Genomic DNA, 18,526 nt, shown 5'->3' with positions numbered 1-18,526 from the left:
AATCGTAGGTAGGAAAATATAATTCACTCCAAATAAATTGATATCTCATGAGTAGTCTCATCCTTAATAAATCAATTTACCATTTTTTTCTTTCTAGTTCATAAATGCTCAGAAGCCAACCTCCTTTTGTATAAGAGAACATCAACATTAATTCCCCTTCATGAATCGAGAAATTTGGCCTTCCTTCTCAACCAATTCAATAATGAATGGAAACCAATTACTTAAACAAAGCAAAGCACAAAATATTGTGTAATATTTACCATATAAGTTTTTTTTTTTGTTTTCAAAAATCTTGAACACAAAATGTTTTCTTAATGCTATTTTATTGCAATAAAACTATACACATAATTTTATGCATAAATAATGATGTATCATTTTGTAATTGGGTGTTGGTTTATCTTAAATTTTTAAATATCAATTCACATGATCATGTATCATTATTTGTACACAAAATTATACACATAACATTACCCATTTTATTGCAATGCCATTTTTTTTGGTTGTTGGTTTGGTTATAGTGTTCAATGAAAAAAGAAAAGGAAGAAGGAGGAGAGAAAAAATATAGAAAATTATTTTTTTTTCAAACTTTACAAAATTAAAATGAAGATTTTGTCCTTTAACATATAACGGAGCTTGATTTTACGTGAAAAAGTGTAATTTATGTTATTCAAGATGAAAATTATTTTTGGGGAACCTTAAGTGGGAAAATATAATTCACTCCAAATAAATTGACATTTCCTAGGCATAATTTATGTTATATATGTCTCATCAAACCAATTTATATATAAGTTGTACTGAATTATTCAACAAATTAATTAAGACATAAAGTTTTCAAAATAAACATAAAATTAAGTCAATTTACTATTTTTTTTCTAGTTCATAAATGCCCTGTGACAACCTCCTTTAGTTCATAAATGTACAAAATGTTGTGTAATATATAAAATATTATATTATTATTTTTTATTACTTATAATAAAATACAATAAATATTTATATATACTAATTTTATTAAATACAATAAAATATAGTAATAAATTTATGTTCAACATTTCCTCACAAAATTTATTACTTAAACTAATTGCACCCTAAAGAAATATCGTATTACGATCTTATCAATAAAGCAATATGGAGCAGCTAAAAGTTATCGTGGATCGAATAAATTTAAATCCATTAGTTTATTTTGATCAATAAAATTATGTGTACATATTTTAACGATATAAATATGTACATATTTATATATTTCATCATATAATTAGATGATTTAAAATTTAAGATTAAGTAACACGTAACTATATAATAATATATATAAATATGTATAAATTTGTACACTTTACACGTAGTATTACTCTATTTTGAGGGAGTTTTAAATTCACTAGAATAGCTAAAGCAATGTTAATGGAAAACTTTTAATTCATTAAAAATAACAATAACGTGCTTAACGGGTAAAACATAACTTAATGTTGATTATGTTACTTAAAAAGTATGTGTATAATATGAAATCTATTCTTCCTTTTCGCTTTTCTTTCTTTATAATCATTTTCCTTTTATAAAATCATCCAATTTAATCCCATTTTATTTAAAAAGTTTATATAATGGATATATTTTCATAAGATTATTGTTGAACTATTAAATAATTATAGTTTTCCTTTTCTGGTCTAAACGAACAAGGGAAGAAAGAATTATGATGCCATTAGAAATCTCATTCCAATTTATGTGTAATCTTTATAATTACTTATCAAAAAATATTATATATTAATAAACGATATATTATTATATGATAGCATTATTTATATCAAATAAAATTATATATACAAACTTTTTATACATAATTTAAATATACATATAATATATTATCATATAATTAGATGATTTTAAATTAAAAATATAATAATATTTAATCATATAATAATATATTATTTATATATTCAAATTATATATAAAAAATATGGACATATACCATTACTAAAAAATATATATATATCATCTCAAAAAAAAAATTTGCAAAACCTTTAAATGTGATTAGGTAACCACATTTAAAATATATGGATATTAATTAAAATAACCTTTTTTTTTCCTTGTATATATGTAGCCATTTTTTTCCTATTATATATTTATAACCTAAAACATAAATATTTAAAATATTCTTGGACTTTGTATTCACCCAATCAAAACATAAAACTCACCTACTCACCCAACTAAGACTAAAATATGAGATAAAATAAGATAAAAATGTGAAAATTTCTGATGACTTTGATGGTGGGAAAATTGGCTAGGTGGTTGGCCAACCGACTAAGCACCCAGTCAATCAATTTATTCTTTAAAAAAGTGGTTATGTATATATAAAAAATAAAATAAATGGCTATTTTAATCAATATCCCTAAAATATATCATTTTTTTTTTAAATATGATATGCACCATGACATATTTAAATATATATCTATATGGAGTAAAATTCAATATATTGAAGTTTTATTATTCTTCCATAGCAAGTCTTCCATTATTATAACTTGAAAGAAAGAGGAGATCGAGAAGCTACCAAAAGCAATAAAACTAAATAGGGTTTCTTGATCATCTTCTCCTCTAAGCATGAAACTTGAGCAGCCGAATTTGGGAGAAAATGGCAAAGCTAAAGGATCTTGGCTGCGTTATTTTGGCAAAGCTAGAGGAAGCAGAAGGCACAGGAAGAGTCATACAAAATTCTATTGAGATTAATCCTATTTAAATACTTATCCAGAGGTAAGGTAATCTAAAAGAAATAAAAGTACTATATAAAATCATTCAAACGCAATTTGCGAAAGAAATAAAAATTCTAAGAGCAGATTTATTTGTCTTTGAATTTCCGACATTCGAATGAATTGTTGGTCAATATTAAATATATAAATCAAGGTTTTTAAAATTGTACCGGAGTAAAAACCGTTTTGAATATTGGTTTCGGTTGAACCGGTCGAATTTATATAATAACTTAAAAAAATTATGTCTAATTACATATATTTTACATATTAAATTTTATATTATGCATACTTTTCATAATTGACAATATATATATATATTATTGAACATAAATTTAATAAGTAATAACCATTAACTTTGCATCAAAACAAAACATCCTCTTCAACCAGCATAATCTACAAAATATATAGTTGAATATTTTATTTTTTTTCACCCTAAAAATTAATTATTTATGTAAGTATTCCAATATTCATTATTCATAACAATATTTATTATAAATTATCATATATTGATTTATTATATATAAATAGGGCATCATAGATTTATTTGTCTTTGAATTTCCGACATTCGAATGAATTGTTGGTCAATATTAAATATATAAATCATTAAGTGGGTAAAAAATAATCCAAAAGCAGTTTTATTTGACTTGAATTTCTTTTGAAATATCTGCAATGTCAATGGCTGCCCATATAATTCAAGGTCTTCAGCTTCACATTTTTCCATTTCATCTTTACATAAACATCCCCAAGGACATCCGGAGACAGGGATAAGGACAGGGATAGATAGACAGATAGAGCCATTAAGAGGTGAATGGGGTCTCGTGGCCCCATTTATCCTGTGAAATTCAGTGAATCCCTTCTAGGTTTTTATTTAAACAATAAACACCCTTTATTTTATTTTCTGAAAATAGTTTCGAATCTAATGGGCATCGCCTTATTATTTTTTCTTAAATCCCGAATATATTTGAAGCTTGCTCTTTCTTTGGTTTCTTATATTTTGAAATTCCAAATTTGACCTTTTTTCCTTTGTTTTAAATAAATTATCTTCCTCTATTCAAAAATATGCCTGTTTAGATTTCATTTTTTTAAATTGCTTGCAATGATATATATATAGTTTTTTAGAATTCAATCGAATATTTATCATGTAATTAGTCATGTTCTTAGATATAACTTTACTGGCACATTATCTGAAAATGATATTCAGCTGGATATATGTGATGACATATTATCTGAAAATGATACCTAATTTAGTATATATTAAAATGATATCCAATTGAATACTCATGATGACACATTATTTAAATATGATATCCGATTGAATACAAAAAACTGAGTGCAAGCTCCATCACTGTTAACATCTCTTCTGCGAACAGGCAACAGTCACAGCGAGGATAGCCATGTGGGACAACAAACGACCAAATTGCTACAAGAAGCATCTCGTTACATCAAGAGATGCTTCGGAGGAGGGAGAGAAGATGCACTATTAGTTTGCGGGTCAGGTGCGACGGCCGCCATTAAAAAGCTTCAAGATGTTATGGGGATTGCAGTGACACCAATCATGAGCACCACTCAAATATTCTTTCCTGGCGACACAGTTTGGCTCAAGTTATAGAGATTGGTGTTGATGATGAAGGCTTGATTAATATCGAAGAGCTGAAGGTGCAAGTTGAGTTACACAAAAATTCCAATCGACCCATTTTAGGTTCTTTGCTTGCAATAATGTCAGTGGAATTTGTTCGAATACAAGATCCATTGCTAGACTTCTTCATCAACACGGAGGCTTTGCATGCTTTGACTTTGCTACAAGGTACATATTTCAGCAACAGATTAGGCTTAAAATATAATGTTTAATGATAATTTAATTCTACTTTTAGGTGCTAATTCATTTGTCTTGATTAAATTTATGGTGGTCCACATGTGGGGAATGACATGAGATCAAGGGAGATAGATGGGTATGATGGTGTTTTCCTCTGTGGACACAAGTTTGTTGGAGGTCCAGGGTCCCCTGGCATCCTTCTGATGAGCAAAGCTCTTTATCAGCTGAGCTCCTTTCCTCCCTCAACTTGTGGAGGCGGAACTATTAATTATGTCAATGACTTCAATAAAAAGGTACCCTCTTGTAACTATTTGCATTACTCATTCTCTTTTTCGTGAATGTTCAAATATATTTTCTTAAAATCCATCCTTTATATGAGCAATCCATTAAAACATAATGTTTGTAAGTTCAAATTTGGTCCACATTTTACCTGGTGAATTTGAAAATGTTTAACTTAGATATGACAATGTAATAGGTGTAGGTCGAATATCTTAATTTTTATCTCTGTCCTCACAGGAGAAATCTTTCCCAACCTTGTCTTATCCCTCATATGAGGATAACAAGAAGTCCTCATCCATTCCCACACAAAAAATTTCTCTCTCCTTCCCTTTCCATCTGACAGGAAAAATTCTTTATACTTTCTCTTTTTATCTCCACTAGAAAAAATAATGAAATATTTATTAAGTATCATAACATATTTATAATAATTCATAACTTTTAAAGTAATTAAATATGTAACAATTTAGGAAATATGCAGGAGAGGGGATGTAATATCCTCAGGTACGTTTAAAGGGTATTTCTGTCTTTTGACCCTGTTTGAGATATTTCTCATTTTAAATATATATATATTCACATGTATGTGTTCTTTTTATCTTTTTCTTTCTTTCTTTTTTTAATTTTATATATATATATATATATATATATATATATATATATATATATATATAAAAAAAAAGAAAGAAAGAAAAAGATAAAAAGAAAAAAAAAAAAGAGATAAGGATTTATATAAAGGGAAAAAGAAGACAAAACAAGGAAACTTCAAAGATTTTCCATCTTCTCCCGTAAAAACTCCAGCAGCCAACCCTTACCTACTTGTTTTCTTCATTTTTAGAAGGAAAGTGGATGATTTGAAGAGTTTGAAAGAAGAGTAAGGAAAGAAAAGAAGAATAAACACTTTTGGAGCTTGGTAATCAAAATATCTCTTTCTTTTTTCCCTCTTCCTATGTTTATATATATTGAATGCATGTTATATAAATATGTTAGTATGTTTTAGTGTTGATTTAAGGTGATTTTGGTGATAAAGAAAATAAGACAAGAAAGAGGATGTCAACTTGCAAAGATTGGCTTGAAACAAGGTAAAGGGTATCACCTTTGATATGTTGCATGTTTTAGGCTTTTGGTTCCTTGGATCTATGTTATAAATGATGATTTTGAAGTTGAGAAATGTTGTTTTGCCATTTGGGATGTCTATATGTGTGATTTTGTACATAGCAAAAAGTTGTATAATATTTACAGTTTTGCTACTGAGTTCGTCCCATATTTTGGTTGTCTTATCTTATGAATCATGGGTGCTATTATAGTTTGTTGGAAAGCGCTTTGAATCCTCTTTCCAATAATATATAGCTTGTATGAATTAGGGATCATTTGGACTGTTAAATATTGTATAAACCACAAGGACTGTTTTACCAAATAAACAGAGGAGGCAGTTTTTGCCACTAATTTCATCTCACATTTTGATTATCTTATCTAATGAATTATGAGTGTCATTATAGCTTGTTAGAAAGCTCTTTGAATACTCTTTTCAACGATATATAGCTTGTATGAATTAGAAACCATTTGGACTGTGAAATTGTATGAAAAAGAAGGATGTCCTGTCAAATAAACAGGGTTGTGAACAGTATTTCACAGTTTTGGAAAGGAAAAGAAAGAAAAGAAAAGAAAAGAAAGGAAAGGAAAGGAAAGAAAGGAGAGAAAAAGAAAATAAGAAAAGAAAAAGAAAGAAAAGCAAGAAAATGACTTTGGGGCTCAAGATTTAGGGGTCGTCCCAAGAGTAATGTCTGGTGAGTTATGAATAAATTTAAATGGAAGCAAAATTAGTAAGATATAAGCCCGCATGCATGTTATAAACTATGAGGGGATACTTTACACTACACTACCCGTAGTAAGGCACATTCGCAGTAGGACACATCTATAGTAGGACATAGACCCCCAGTAGGGTTCGCTCGCAGTAGAGCATGCTCGCAGTAGAGCTCAATTCATATTCAAAAATGGTGTAGTGAAAGAAATAAAAAGAGCTTGAGCTTAGAAAAGTGTCAAATCCCTATAGTCAGCTTCCAGAAAGTATCAAATAGATACTAGATGAGACAAAGTATGACCTAAATAGTAAAGCATGAACTAAATTATCACCTCGATTTCTTATGGGGGTTATGAGTGAGGTTGAGTCCCAAGAGTGAGTTAGAACAGGAAAGGAAATAGTACATGCATACAGTGGCATGTTCTTGTCGACTTTTGACTTTTTGAGATTATGGCACAGTTGTATATGATTACTCTCTGTTTTCAAATGCTTTCAGATGAGTTTTCATATGAGTATATACATCTTTTGTTCGCTTCCAGATTTTCAGTTTTCTTGGAATATTTTCTAAACACTTTTAATGATACATTTATTTTAAAGTATTTTAAAAAGAAAAAAAAATATACGCTCCAGATATTAATTCGTAACATTTCTCCTCCGGTGGGTAATACTTCTAGGGAGGGATGTTACAAGGGACGAGCTCGGAAGTGGACAAGTCGGGGATACATTTATCTTTATCCCCACAATGTCCCTGACTATAGTGGTTTCAACACATATATTTCTGCCTTTACCGAGGAATCCTCTTCTCAATCGAGGAGGGGTGGGCTATTGGTTTCACGAACAAAATTGTCATCTTTAGTTCAACTGAGAAATTTTAGTGCAAGTTGGAAATACAACTAGGTTTGTACCATCAACACATCTTCCTTGTATAATTCATGCTCAACCCATTATGGCCATGGACGGACCAAGAAGAGCTGAGGGAGGCTGCTGACCGGACTCATAATTGTTTTTAATTAATAATTTCTTTTTGTTAATCATAGGACACATCCTCCAATTAATCAAACCATTAAAGCAGCATTGGCCTTTTGGGTAAAAGAATACATTGCCTATGAGGTGATGAAGGCACAACAAGACATATACCTCCAAAGAGCACTAGAGAGGCTTCTCCCAAATCAAAACATAAAAGTTTTGGGAAACACGACTGCCAAAAGACAAGCTTTATTTTCCTTCCTTGTATATTCCACTTCATCTTCTTCCCAAGAGGCCATGCAAAACGTGATCAGAGATAAGCCTCTTCATGGATCTTTCGTTGCAACTCTGCTCAATGACTTGTTCGGCATCCAAGCTCGCGGTGGCTGCGATTGTGCCGGTCCTTATGGCCACATTCTACTTGATTTTGACGAAACCAGTCGCTAAAAATTCGTTCGGTCGTACAGAAGGTATATATGTTCTATACACATTTCATTCTCGTGATTAGATTATGAAGATCAATAATCAGGAATATAGGAACACATTATTTATATTTTAGTTGTTTAAATAGTTCTTGCAAACTTAGAAAATTAAATTTTGTTGAATGAGAACTTAAAAACTTTGTATGGATGAAGTAAAATAAACCGGAAAAAGAAGTTGAAAAGCGTATAATTATGAATGTGACGAATTTAATTAGCATGCAGGCCAAAAGACTATTTTCCACCCAAGGTTTACTGAAATAACCAATTCTCACCTATAAATTTTAAAAAATTAATTTTCATCTGTCACTCACTTTTGAATTCCATTCAGTAAAAGGTGAGAAATAGCATTTTACATAGATTTTTTATTTATTTCATTTTCTCTTTTTCTTATTTTTCTTTTCTCCTTTATTTTTTTATTTTCCTTTTTGAAAACTTGGTGGGCAAACTGGATTTTAAAAAAATATTAGGATATTAATGAAATTTGGGGGGTTTATGAATTTTAAAAAATTAGGGGTGCTTTTTAGATTTTTAAAATTTCAATATGTCCCTTAATAGTTTTTAAAATGATAATTACACCTTTAAAGAATAGACCAAAGTACAACATTTTAGAGTTGATTAAAGTTTTGATATCTTTTAAAAATATAAGTGATATATTTAAAAAATGCCAAAGATATATTAATAATTTAATAATTATATTAAGTGTAAATAATAATTTTCTCATTTTCGTAAAAGGTCAATATAATCATTTTTAGGAAAACTTAATGATTCACTAATAGAAGTAGATGATGGGTGAAAATTTGTTTTTTTCTTTTTTAAACTTTAAGGGTAAGAAAATATCATTTCATCAAACCTTGGGTGGGAAATAGTCATTTGGCATTTAAACATTTTAGGGTACAAAATTTTGATGTATTTATGATTTTCTTAAATCAAGGGGGTCAATTGCCCCCCTCCACCCTTGTTAACTCCATATATCCATGATAAAGGGTTAATATGCCTAATTTAACTTGTTTGTAGGGTTATATCGGACTAAAACTAGGATAGACGAGAATTAGCTTCCCCTTCAACATGTCGAACGAGGAATTCGAGTTCATTCTTTTGGCATTGGAGTTTATAGCTTTATATGGACAAAGATTTCTTCCCTTATATCGTTTCAATTTGAAAATCGGTGACTAGTGTTTCGATGAGGCACATAAGAGCTTGATAACTGACAAGGAAAATAGTAATCACAAAACTCAATTCAAGCCATTGGCCAAGGCCGTACAAGATATAAGGATGCCGAAGGAGTATTTATACAGGGCTGATGTTAAAAATCTTGGAAAGATTTACACTTATTCATCTTATTTTCAAGCCATTGGCCAAGGCCATACAAGATATAAGGATGCCGAAGGAGTATTTATACAGTGTTGATGTTAAAAATCTTGAAAAGATTTATACTTATTCATCTTATTTTGATGCTGCTAAAAAATTGCTAATCTTCTTCTCGAGAACCCTTCTCGAAGAAGTTTGCTAGAAGATATAAATCCTGATATCTTGTTTTTTAGAATTTAATCACCAGACTATTCAATTAAATCTTGTAATGTATGAACGTTCATGTTATTATTATTTTATAATTAGATGAAAATTTTTAAGATATGTCAATCAAAGGCAGAGCTCTTGGTGCCACTTACAGTTTGATGAGTACTGGGAACTTCTAATCTATCAAAACTTTAGTTGAAGACATCAATTTGAACATAGAAGATGGATGAATATTTTTCTATCTTTTATGCTAACAGACATACGTCAAAATCCAGTAATTTCATTGGACTCTTATAAATCAAAGGATTGATCTTGGAATAAACCCATATTTTTTCAAACTAAAGGAGGTTAGTAGATCACCTTTGACCCCCTAGGTCCATTATTGTGCTAGAATGTAGTTGATGTATAAGGGTAGATTAAAGCTTAATATATATTTATATATTTATATTTATATTATATATATTTATATTAAAAATATATTTATAATCTTAATATTTTTATGATGACATTTTCACCTCAAATTTGTTACATTTTCTTTATTTCTCTAAGAGTATAATTATTATTTTTTAAACTGTTAAAAGACATACTGAAATTTAAAAATTTTAAAAACATCCCAAACTTTTTTAGAATTTCTAAAATTCCAAAATATATTTATGATCACCTCTAAAATTTTTTAAAGAATTATAATTTATCTCAAACATATGATTATATATTATTAACACATTTATATATATTTGTACTAGTAATTTTTTAATTGAAATTAATATAATCTAGAAGTATAAAAATTGTTTAATAAACTTTTGGAAGCATAGTGTTATTTAGCTAGGTTATTTTTTCTCTTTTTAATATCTTTATAAAAAAGTTCAATAAAATGGATGAAAAATTAGTTTTTTTTCAAACTTAAAGGACGTAAATATCATTTCTTTAAACCTTGAGTGGAAAATAGTGATTTGGCCCTTTTGAAATTATGAATCTTGAGCGAATGGTAAAATTTAAATTCATGCATAATTGACCCCTTTTAAAATCATAGAGTATTTGAACTTAAAATACAAACACCTAATGTGTTGAACTCATTAATTATATAGGCAAGTGAATTTTAGCCCCATTTATTTATTTATTTATTTTTGATAAATTCAACCCTTGTATGAATTACTAGAAACAACATTATAATTTCTAAATACACTCGTATTTTATTTTATATTTTTGTTTTAATTTGTTTCATGATCACTGACCCTAATACCCTATTTCTAAATCCTCACAGCCTAAAATATAATACTAAAATCATGAAAAGATGAACCTAAAGAAGAGAAAAATCTAATCATACAATGAACTTGGATAAGTGCACAAGTAGGATAATAGAACAAGAAATAATCTACTTCTATATTATCAAAGGAAAAGCTTGTGAACAAAGTTAATCAAAGTATGTTTCTATATAGAGAAATTGCAAAAGATCTCAAAAGACTCAAATTATTTGATTGCAACGATTCTTAGTTAATGAAAGTACCAAGTTTGATTTTGAATGAGAAAGTATTATTTGTGCTAACAGAGCGTGAAAAGTGGTTTTAGACCAAACCTTAGGTGGAAAAACATAATTTAGTCTTCCCAGTACTTACTCTTAGGATGAGTGGGTCAAATTACACACCCTAAAATCAGGAATCAAAATTGGAACTAACCGATTCCTAAGATTTGAGAAAGGAAACCAAAACTTGTACAAATAGATTTATATCTGAAACATGTTCTCCCTATACCGTTCGCAGTACAAACAATATATTCTTCTTCCCCGGCTGATTTTTTATCCTCTCACTGCTATGCTTCTTCCTCACAAACAAAATTTTTTCTTCCTCTAAACACTATGCTTCATTGTTGTCTCAATTCAATTTGTATGCAACAATGACTCTTTCAATCATTACCCTTTTCAATTTCATGCCACTTCTTTTCGTCCTTTTCAACATGGCTTCTTCAAAATCCCTTATGGATTTCAGAAATGATGTGTGGCGCCTTGTTTCTTCAATATAGCTGGGTCTGTTCTCTCTAGCATTTAGATGGAGTCTTTGCCATTGTTGGAGAGAAATTAAGAGGAAGAGTTAATTTTGTGATGGCTAGAGGCAAATAAACAAATAAGCTGAAGAGTAGAGAGAGTATGCGGAGAGAGAGAGGAGAGGTTGGGAACCAATACCTACCTAAGACAGGTTGGTTCTACTTAGGAACCAAAATTGAAATTAGAGTATCCAGCGGTTTTGGTCAGGAATCAAAACTGAAACTGAAATCCAGCTACCCAGTGGTTCCAGTTTTGGTTCGGGTATTTTTCTCACCCATGTGTGAGAGGATGGGGAGAATCATAGTTAAGACCTCTTGAGATAGGCATCTCTCAAAGAGAATGAAACGACTTCACAGCTTCCTTTCACTCTCACAAGCCAAAACATACAACACTAGAAGTAACAAAACTCCGACTAGCCATGCTGAAATGTTGACGTATCAGAATTATGACGCAAGCTTTAATGAAATAAACTGAGTATAAACTGACCTGAGGTTCTGGAATTTCCTGATAAAATCTTAGGATCCTAAAGAGTCTAATAAATAATCAGAAAGAAACAATAAAAATGTTTTCAGAAAACAAAACATAAAAAGAAACCATGCAAAAAAGCGCATGACAACCATAGAAATATAGTTTTACCACTCATGAAGTTTCTAATTCATACACAAATCTAAAAACCTAATCTGATGCTAGTGCAGCCAGGGCTCGAAATTTTTGCCAGTCAGGATCTTTGAAGTTCAAATAGACTTGTCATGGGGTACCAAGATATTTACTTGACATAAATTTGTAATTGCAGAAACTCTGAAATTCGGATAGACTTATCTTGCTCTATGTGTCTTTGGACCACATATGCATTCTGGGTATGGATTTTCATAAAAAGATTCTTCTGTCCTGAAACGTGCTCGACCTTTGATTCCTGGCAATGGTCCTCTCCTTTTCCTCGGGGCCCCTTGCCTGTGATATTGAAATAGAGCAAGACAAGTCTAGTAAGGAAAACCGATGATACTCATTTTGTGTATATCAGCGGATCCAACTTGTGCAATTACATTTCATCTTAATAACAGGAGTTATTTTTTATTCTGCAGAGTATTTCTTCAAAATAATAATAATAATAACAATGATATATATATATAAAGAGAGAGAGAAAGTTATAAACAAAGTTACCAGTTCTTGTGCATCTCCTGCACGAGATACGAGAAAGACGGCCCCTCTCTAAGCTTTCCACTTTCCAGCCTATCAAAAAGTTTAACAAGTCCTTTCCTAAAATATATAAGAAAAGAAATTACTCAAGGAGCAGAAGAATGTAAAAGGGAATACTTTATTAACTGAAATATATGTTTCCATATTTTTAGTAACCTAAATAATCATTAAAGCTTTTTATCAGTTCTAATGAGAGAATATCATTGAGAGAGTTGTATTTTTAAAGGAAATTATTTCTATTTCTTAAAGTATGCAAAGAACAGATCCACATGAATGAGTTCCGAGGAAGTATAGTTTAGATTAGCAGCCTAACAGAAAATTGAGCTAACTACTAAAGATTACATGAGTTATTTCCAAGGTTCGGTATTGTTAAGGCTCCAGGACACAGAAAATCAAGACAATAAGACCAATTGTGTTCATGAAGAAGCAAGCAGAATTACCAAGTTGAGGTTTAATTTTGGCAGTCTGAATTTTCATTCTCAAAAGCCCCTGAAGATTGACTGCTTTAATACCTGTCTGGGGTGATCGTCTTGCGGTGACCTAAGAATCTGCGGTGTCCCTCGACAGCTCTTGCCATATTACCTGAATGTGTTGGGATGAACACATCACTCTCTATGGAAATTATGTAATCAAGAGCGGCATACTGAGATGCGTGATTAGTAAATGCCTTCAACTCTTCATTAGCAGCCAAATTCTCCTGAAAAAATCCAGCCATCAATCAATAATTGCACTCATGATTGACTATTTTGGTAACACATTTAAACCAAAAAAGGAATGACATACCTTAAAAACTAGGTTTGGAAAGCGGGACATGAGCTCTGAAAGGTGAGCATTACCACCATAAATTCCTCCAGCAGCAATATAAATTAATGTTGAGGCTGGATAACCAAGAGCTTGAAGAAATATCCCCACTTCCTTAGGAGTTAGTGGACACAAGCCTGATATTCTCTGTTCCGTTGAATTTATAACTTTGACCTTCCAATGGTTTGTGTTCTCCCTAGAAAGGCAATTAAATAAGTTGAAACACAAGATAGTAACAACATGATTAAACTGGCACACACCCCTTAAAAATGCATGGTTCCGTTTGCAAGGATATTACAAGTCGCATTTTCATGCCAGCCATTACTGATCCTAACCAATAGATAAACCAAACAACACTCTTCTCCAAAGTGTGTTCAAGCTCAGCACTGGAATTAAATTCAATGTTTCAAAATAATCAGTGCATGCAAAAATAATCTTTCTAATGTCTTGAGCATATCTGAAATGAATATTTAGGTTGGATGTTATAGCAGTTTCATCAAGAACCAATGATTTGCACAACAAAAGCTTAATTTAGATGTTACAATACCTCAGACTTGATGTAGTATTTTATGTCTCAAACGTCATGCTTGAAGAGAACCACAAACCAATATACTTAGAAGAAGGCAATCATCCAACATGTGAGTGATTAATGTTTATGCACTTGGAACCGTATGACATAGATGTACATGCCTAAATCCATATTTTCTAACCTCATTATTCTCAGCTCTTCAGATTCCGCATTAGTCAGACCGTAAGTACAACCAGTAAAAGATAGCATGTCTTTCTCGTATCTGAGATGAAGAGCTATGTATCTTCCCCCACGTGATCTCAGCCGTTCCACCAGCTTCTGTGGTGTCAGCGTCATGCATTCTCAGAACCTAATTTAACATGAAGCCCCATAGGAGACCTCTTAAATGCAATGATGCAGAAATAGAACATCTGGGATCATGTATATTGCATTCTAGCATAAAACAACTTCTTCTAAGGTTAATACTGTAAATAATTTCAGAGACTCTGACCGCCATTTGTAACATTCAAAAATCTTATATTTCTCAAAGCTTTGAAAATCTCAGTTTTAATCTTTTAAAGGGTGCTCAATTTATGATCAAGTTGTGTATTTCAACTTGTGATATAAGTTTTGGATATAAGTAAAATCTTATCATAGAAAATAGCTATAATAACTTCAATTGAAAATAGATTTTAACTGAATTCTCTAATTTGTAAGATTTTATTTTTCTGAAAACCAGTCAAGCTCCCTTTCTTTAAGATTTTTTTATCCCTTGTTTCTCAGAAAGAAATTACTGTATCCTGATTGTAGATCTATCAGGACCTAAAATACTCTGGACTTTAACAATGTCCATGATGGAAAGAAATAAATACTTTTCAATAGCTCAAGTAATAAATGCAAACCTTTCCTAGGATTTCAATCGGCATAGAGAAGCGGAGAGAATGATATAGAGCACGACATCTCAACCGTTGTATATCAAGTGGCAGATCATTGTTCGCAAGTCGTGAATCTGATTTTGCAACATGAATTACCTGCACAAGATGACTTGATAAGCCACTCTAGGGTTCATACATCTGAAAAATCAAACACCATTTAAACTAATTTATTCTAGTTCTATTGGTACTAGAGCAGTTTGTTGTTTGAATAATATTTTTCTTGCTGGTAATAATAAATTCAATACAAAGTATGGTCAATTCTAAGAGGCAACAGAATGATCACATGTTATCCCACAAACAAATTAAGCAATAATATATAATCCACCAATTAGAACATCAGTTAAAACTAGCTCAGTTGCAAAACCTCTCTTATATATAAAGGATCTCATTCCAGAACCAAGATAAAGTTAGTTCGAATTGGAAAGGCAGCCACAAATACCACACATACCTGATTGTCCTTCCATAACTGTGTCATTTCTTGATAGTAACCCATGCCAGACCAGGAAGTGAAGTGTTTCCGGGCCCGAGGGGCAGACTCCAGTTCTTTTGGGAGCTCCTTGACAATCCTCACATCTTCTTGTAATGCTTTGATGAAATGGAGCTCATCAAATATATCTGAAAATTTACTGTATACGATTCATAATATGAGCACTTTAAATGTTAATATAAATTTAAAAAGTACCCACAGATGAATTATTCAAAAAACTTCTAACATAAAATATTAGTGCTTGAGAAGACCTTGTGTCTTGCCAGAATGAACGTCTATCCAGTTGAGGAATAACTAGTGTTGCATTCATTATGTGTGCCACAGCCACCATGTCCGATATCTAAGAGAAAAGTATTGTTATCGAACTGAAATTAACAGAAGAATAGGGAAAAGGATGAAATGAACAGTTTAAGTTGACCTTTATGAGGCAAGCATCATATATCTTACCGTGAACATCCAAATAAGCAGTAAAGAAAGGATCGTATATATATTATTAGTCTAAAAGAATGTTATTTTCTATGAGAAAGAGATATCATAATATTGTTGACAATCATTTCTTTCTTTTTCTTCTTTTTTTTTCTTATAAAAATTTTGGGTGGCATTCTATCTCAACTAAAATTATAACCGAAGTATATAATTACACATAGAATCAGAAACTTTTAATCTAGATAACCTATAAGATTAAAGGAAATACAAATGTCTGTAAACTTACACCAGTCCGCATCTGATTCAATCCTCCATTGCATTTTACTGTAATGTACCGGTTTGATCCTTTGGAAGCTGACATTGCAAAGTAGAAATAAGAGGGGAAATAACATTGACATAAAGCGAGAGAAAATGACACAGACACACACAGAGGGGTTGTGGGTAGGTGGGCTGTAATGGTACGTGTTCAATTGTTTGTTTGAGTGGAGAATATAAGCCTGAGTAATAAATCTTGATGAATAAGATGCAAGAGTATGATCTGCTGTAAGGTTACAACTGACTGCATTAACAAATTAGCATAGACTTGATGATAACAATATACTTATAATAATGAAAAAGACTATGGACTGTGACCTAAAACAGTTAAAGGTAATCAGTGTTCCAACACAAGTGGAAACCTTCACCCACTAGGTGGTTTCGGAGTCAATTTTCCATACCACATAGCAACAGAAAGAGAAAAGAATTTGATGCATATAAGTTTTACCTATGTATCTACTCGTAGGCTTGACACATGGGTGTAAACCATAGCTAAAAGGAGAATCCCAAAGTTGGTCTTGTAGAATCTGCAAAATTGAAAGCAGAAAAAAACCATTACCCTTAAAAAAGGAAATGCATCACTATTTTGAGACATCCTAGTCAAATAACAGGACTGAAATTATCATGTTGCATGAACATGCTAAACCCAAACGCATAAAATCTAATTGAAGTTGGGATTCATAAGGTATATCCCACGCACTAGCTTTGTAGCATAAATGATTCTCCAAAGTAACAATTCTTATTTTCGCTTTATAAATTTAAATTTAAGATACTAACATGGTTAATTTAAGTTCAAATAACAATGATAACGCTTCAATTCTATTTTATAGTTATATGTATACTAGTAGTTGTAACAATTTTCAATTTAATTCAATCCAAATGGAATATGTTCCACCCATGAACTATAATGAATTTACGTGTTCTACAAAGATCATGAATAGCTGATCCCATTTCCTCAGTATGGAATCATGTAATGAATCAAAGTTGCTTTCTTCTTCTCCACCAAATCAACAACTCAAAGTAAAGAAAACAACTCAGTTCTCAAAAAGAAAAATTGGCGAATCGCAACTATTTATAACACCAACAAGAACACAAACCCGCCATTAAAACAACACAGCCAAAACACAAACTCAACATTACCCACAAGCAGAAACAGCACAAGAAGCAAAAGTTACCGGCAAGGACAGATATTGAGATTGAGACCCAACAATCCATTTCTCATAACGCAAACTCAGCATATTCCACCAGAAAACACATTTCCAGGCAAAAAATTAACCACCCACAAACAAGAACAGCACAATTTACCTGCAAAGGCTGAGATTGAGATTCAGACAGAGACTGAGATTGATCATACTGTGTAAATATATGCTTTTGTTCATCAAAATCATGGTCATCATTCACTATGTTTCTACTGCTGAAAAGAAAAATGAGAACTGAAGAAGAGAAGAGAAGGATGACTATGTAAAGCGTGACAGTGAAAAAAGATGGTTTCTTGGGGAAGAATTTGAGTATCGAAGAAGAAGAGCTTCTGAAATTGAAATGGTAACCGTAGGAGCTTCTTTTCTGTTTCACCATCTCAAATCCAACACCGAGATCTCTTGCATCAGTCTCGCGACAGCGAAAACTTCGGTAAATGTGGTTGGAAAATGTTTCAAACTACGCCTTAAGTTTTCAAAACTAGCAGATGCCTCCCCTGTCTTGTGCCACAAAGCCAGTGTGAATTTATATCATCATAGCCCTGGTAAGCCTCTTTCACACCAATTAGGCCGGTTACCTGGCCCAACATTATAGTGTGTTGGTTTTGGCCCAGGGGCTTTCTAGAATTGATTCTGAGCCTATGTATTAGGCCCATATGCTACCGCAACGCGGCTCGTTACTGTTAAAATATTAAAAAATTAAAAAAATTTATATGGAAGGAGCTAGGGATGGCAATGGGGAGGGGCGGGGAGGGGATATCAATCCCCGTCCCCATCCCCGTAGGGGATATCAATCCCCGTCCTCGCCCCGTCCCCGTTACGGGGATAAAAAATAATCCCCGTCCCCTCCCCGCGAAGGAAAATCCCTTCCCCATCCCCTCCCGTCCCTGCGGGGAAAAATCCCCTCCCCATCCCCGCCCCGTCCCCGTGGGGAAAAATCCCCTCCCCATCCCCGCCCCGTCCCCGCGGGGAAAAATCCCCTTCCAATACCCATAAATATAAATTTTAATTCCTTTATGTATTTCAATAAATAAAATAAAT

The 18,526-nt window shown here is 31.8% G+C and overlaps 1 protein-coding gene and 1 pseudogene across 3 annotated transcripts; one reads left to right on the top strand and one right to left on the bottom strand.

Annotated features, from left to right (window-relative positions):
- Positions 1–3,540: 3,540 nt before the first annotated feature.
- On the top strand, positions 3,541–9,240 carry LOC123199652 (annotated as a pseudogene).
- A 2,990-nt stretch (positions 9,241–12,230) lies between these two features.
- Positions 12,231–17,978, bottom strand: LOC123199726 (O-fucosyltransferase 38). Of its 3 annotated transcripts, none has more exons than XM_044614778.1 (11): positions 17,595–17,978; positions 16,738–16,816; positions 16,261–16,328; positions 15,800–15,888; positions 15,510–15,687; positions 15,029–15,157; positions 14,329–14,465; positions 13,601–13,814; positions 13,330–13,514; positions 12,782–12,877; positions 12,231–12,571 (listed from the first exon to the last, which is right to left on the bottom strand). In XM_044614778.1, the coding sequence occupies exons 1-11, from the start codon at positions 17,862–17,864 to the stop codon at positions 12,436–12,438; spliced, it is 1,581 nt and encodes a 526-aa protein (XP_044470713.1). In that variant the 5' UTR covers positions 17,865–17,978; the 3' UTR covers positions 12,231–12,435. The 3 variants fall into 3 exon arrangements, 2 of the variants coding, with proteins under 2 accessions (XP_044470713.1, XP_044470714.1); XM_044614779.1 differs by having other exon boundaries at positions 17,465–17,870; XR_006498408.1 differs by having other exon boundaries at positions 13,258–13,514.
- Between the last annotated feature and the right edge of the window lie 548 nt (positions 17,979–18,526).

This window comes from Mangifera indica, chromosome 16 (genome assembly GCF_011075055.1).
Source record: "Mangifera indica cultivar Alphonso chromosome 16, CATAS_Mindica_2.1, whole genome shotgun sequence".
Taxonomy (NCBI): domain Eukaryota; kingdom Viridiplantae; phylum Streptophyta; class Magnoliopsida; order Sapindales; family Anacardiaceae; genus Mangifera; species Mangifera indica.
This window is presented reverse-complemented; position numbering and strand designations above follow the sequence as displayed.

Bases quoted from the DNA above. Each gene is read 5' to 3' on its own strand.
- LOC123199726 (XM_044614778.1), bottom strand. From the start codon at position 17,864: ATGGTGAAACAGAAAAGAAGCTCCTACGGTTACCATTTCAATTTCAGA. The intron at 14,466-15,028 runs GTTTGCATTTAT...CTGACACCACAG, and splicing joins CGATTGAAATCCTAGGAAAG to AAGCTGGTGGAACGGCTGAG. The intron at 13,815-14,328 runs GTTAGAAAATAT...TTGCCTTTCTAG, and splicing joins GAAGAGCTGAGAATAATGAG to GGAGAACACAAACCATTGGA.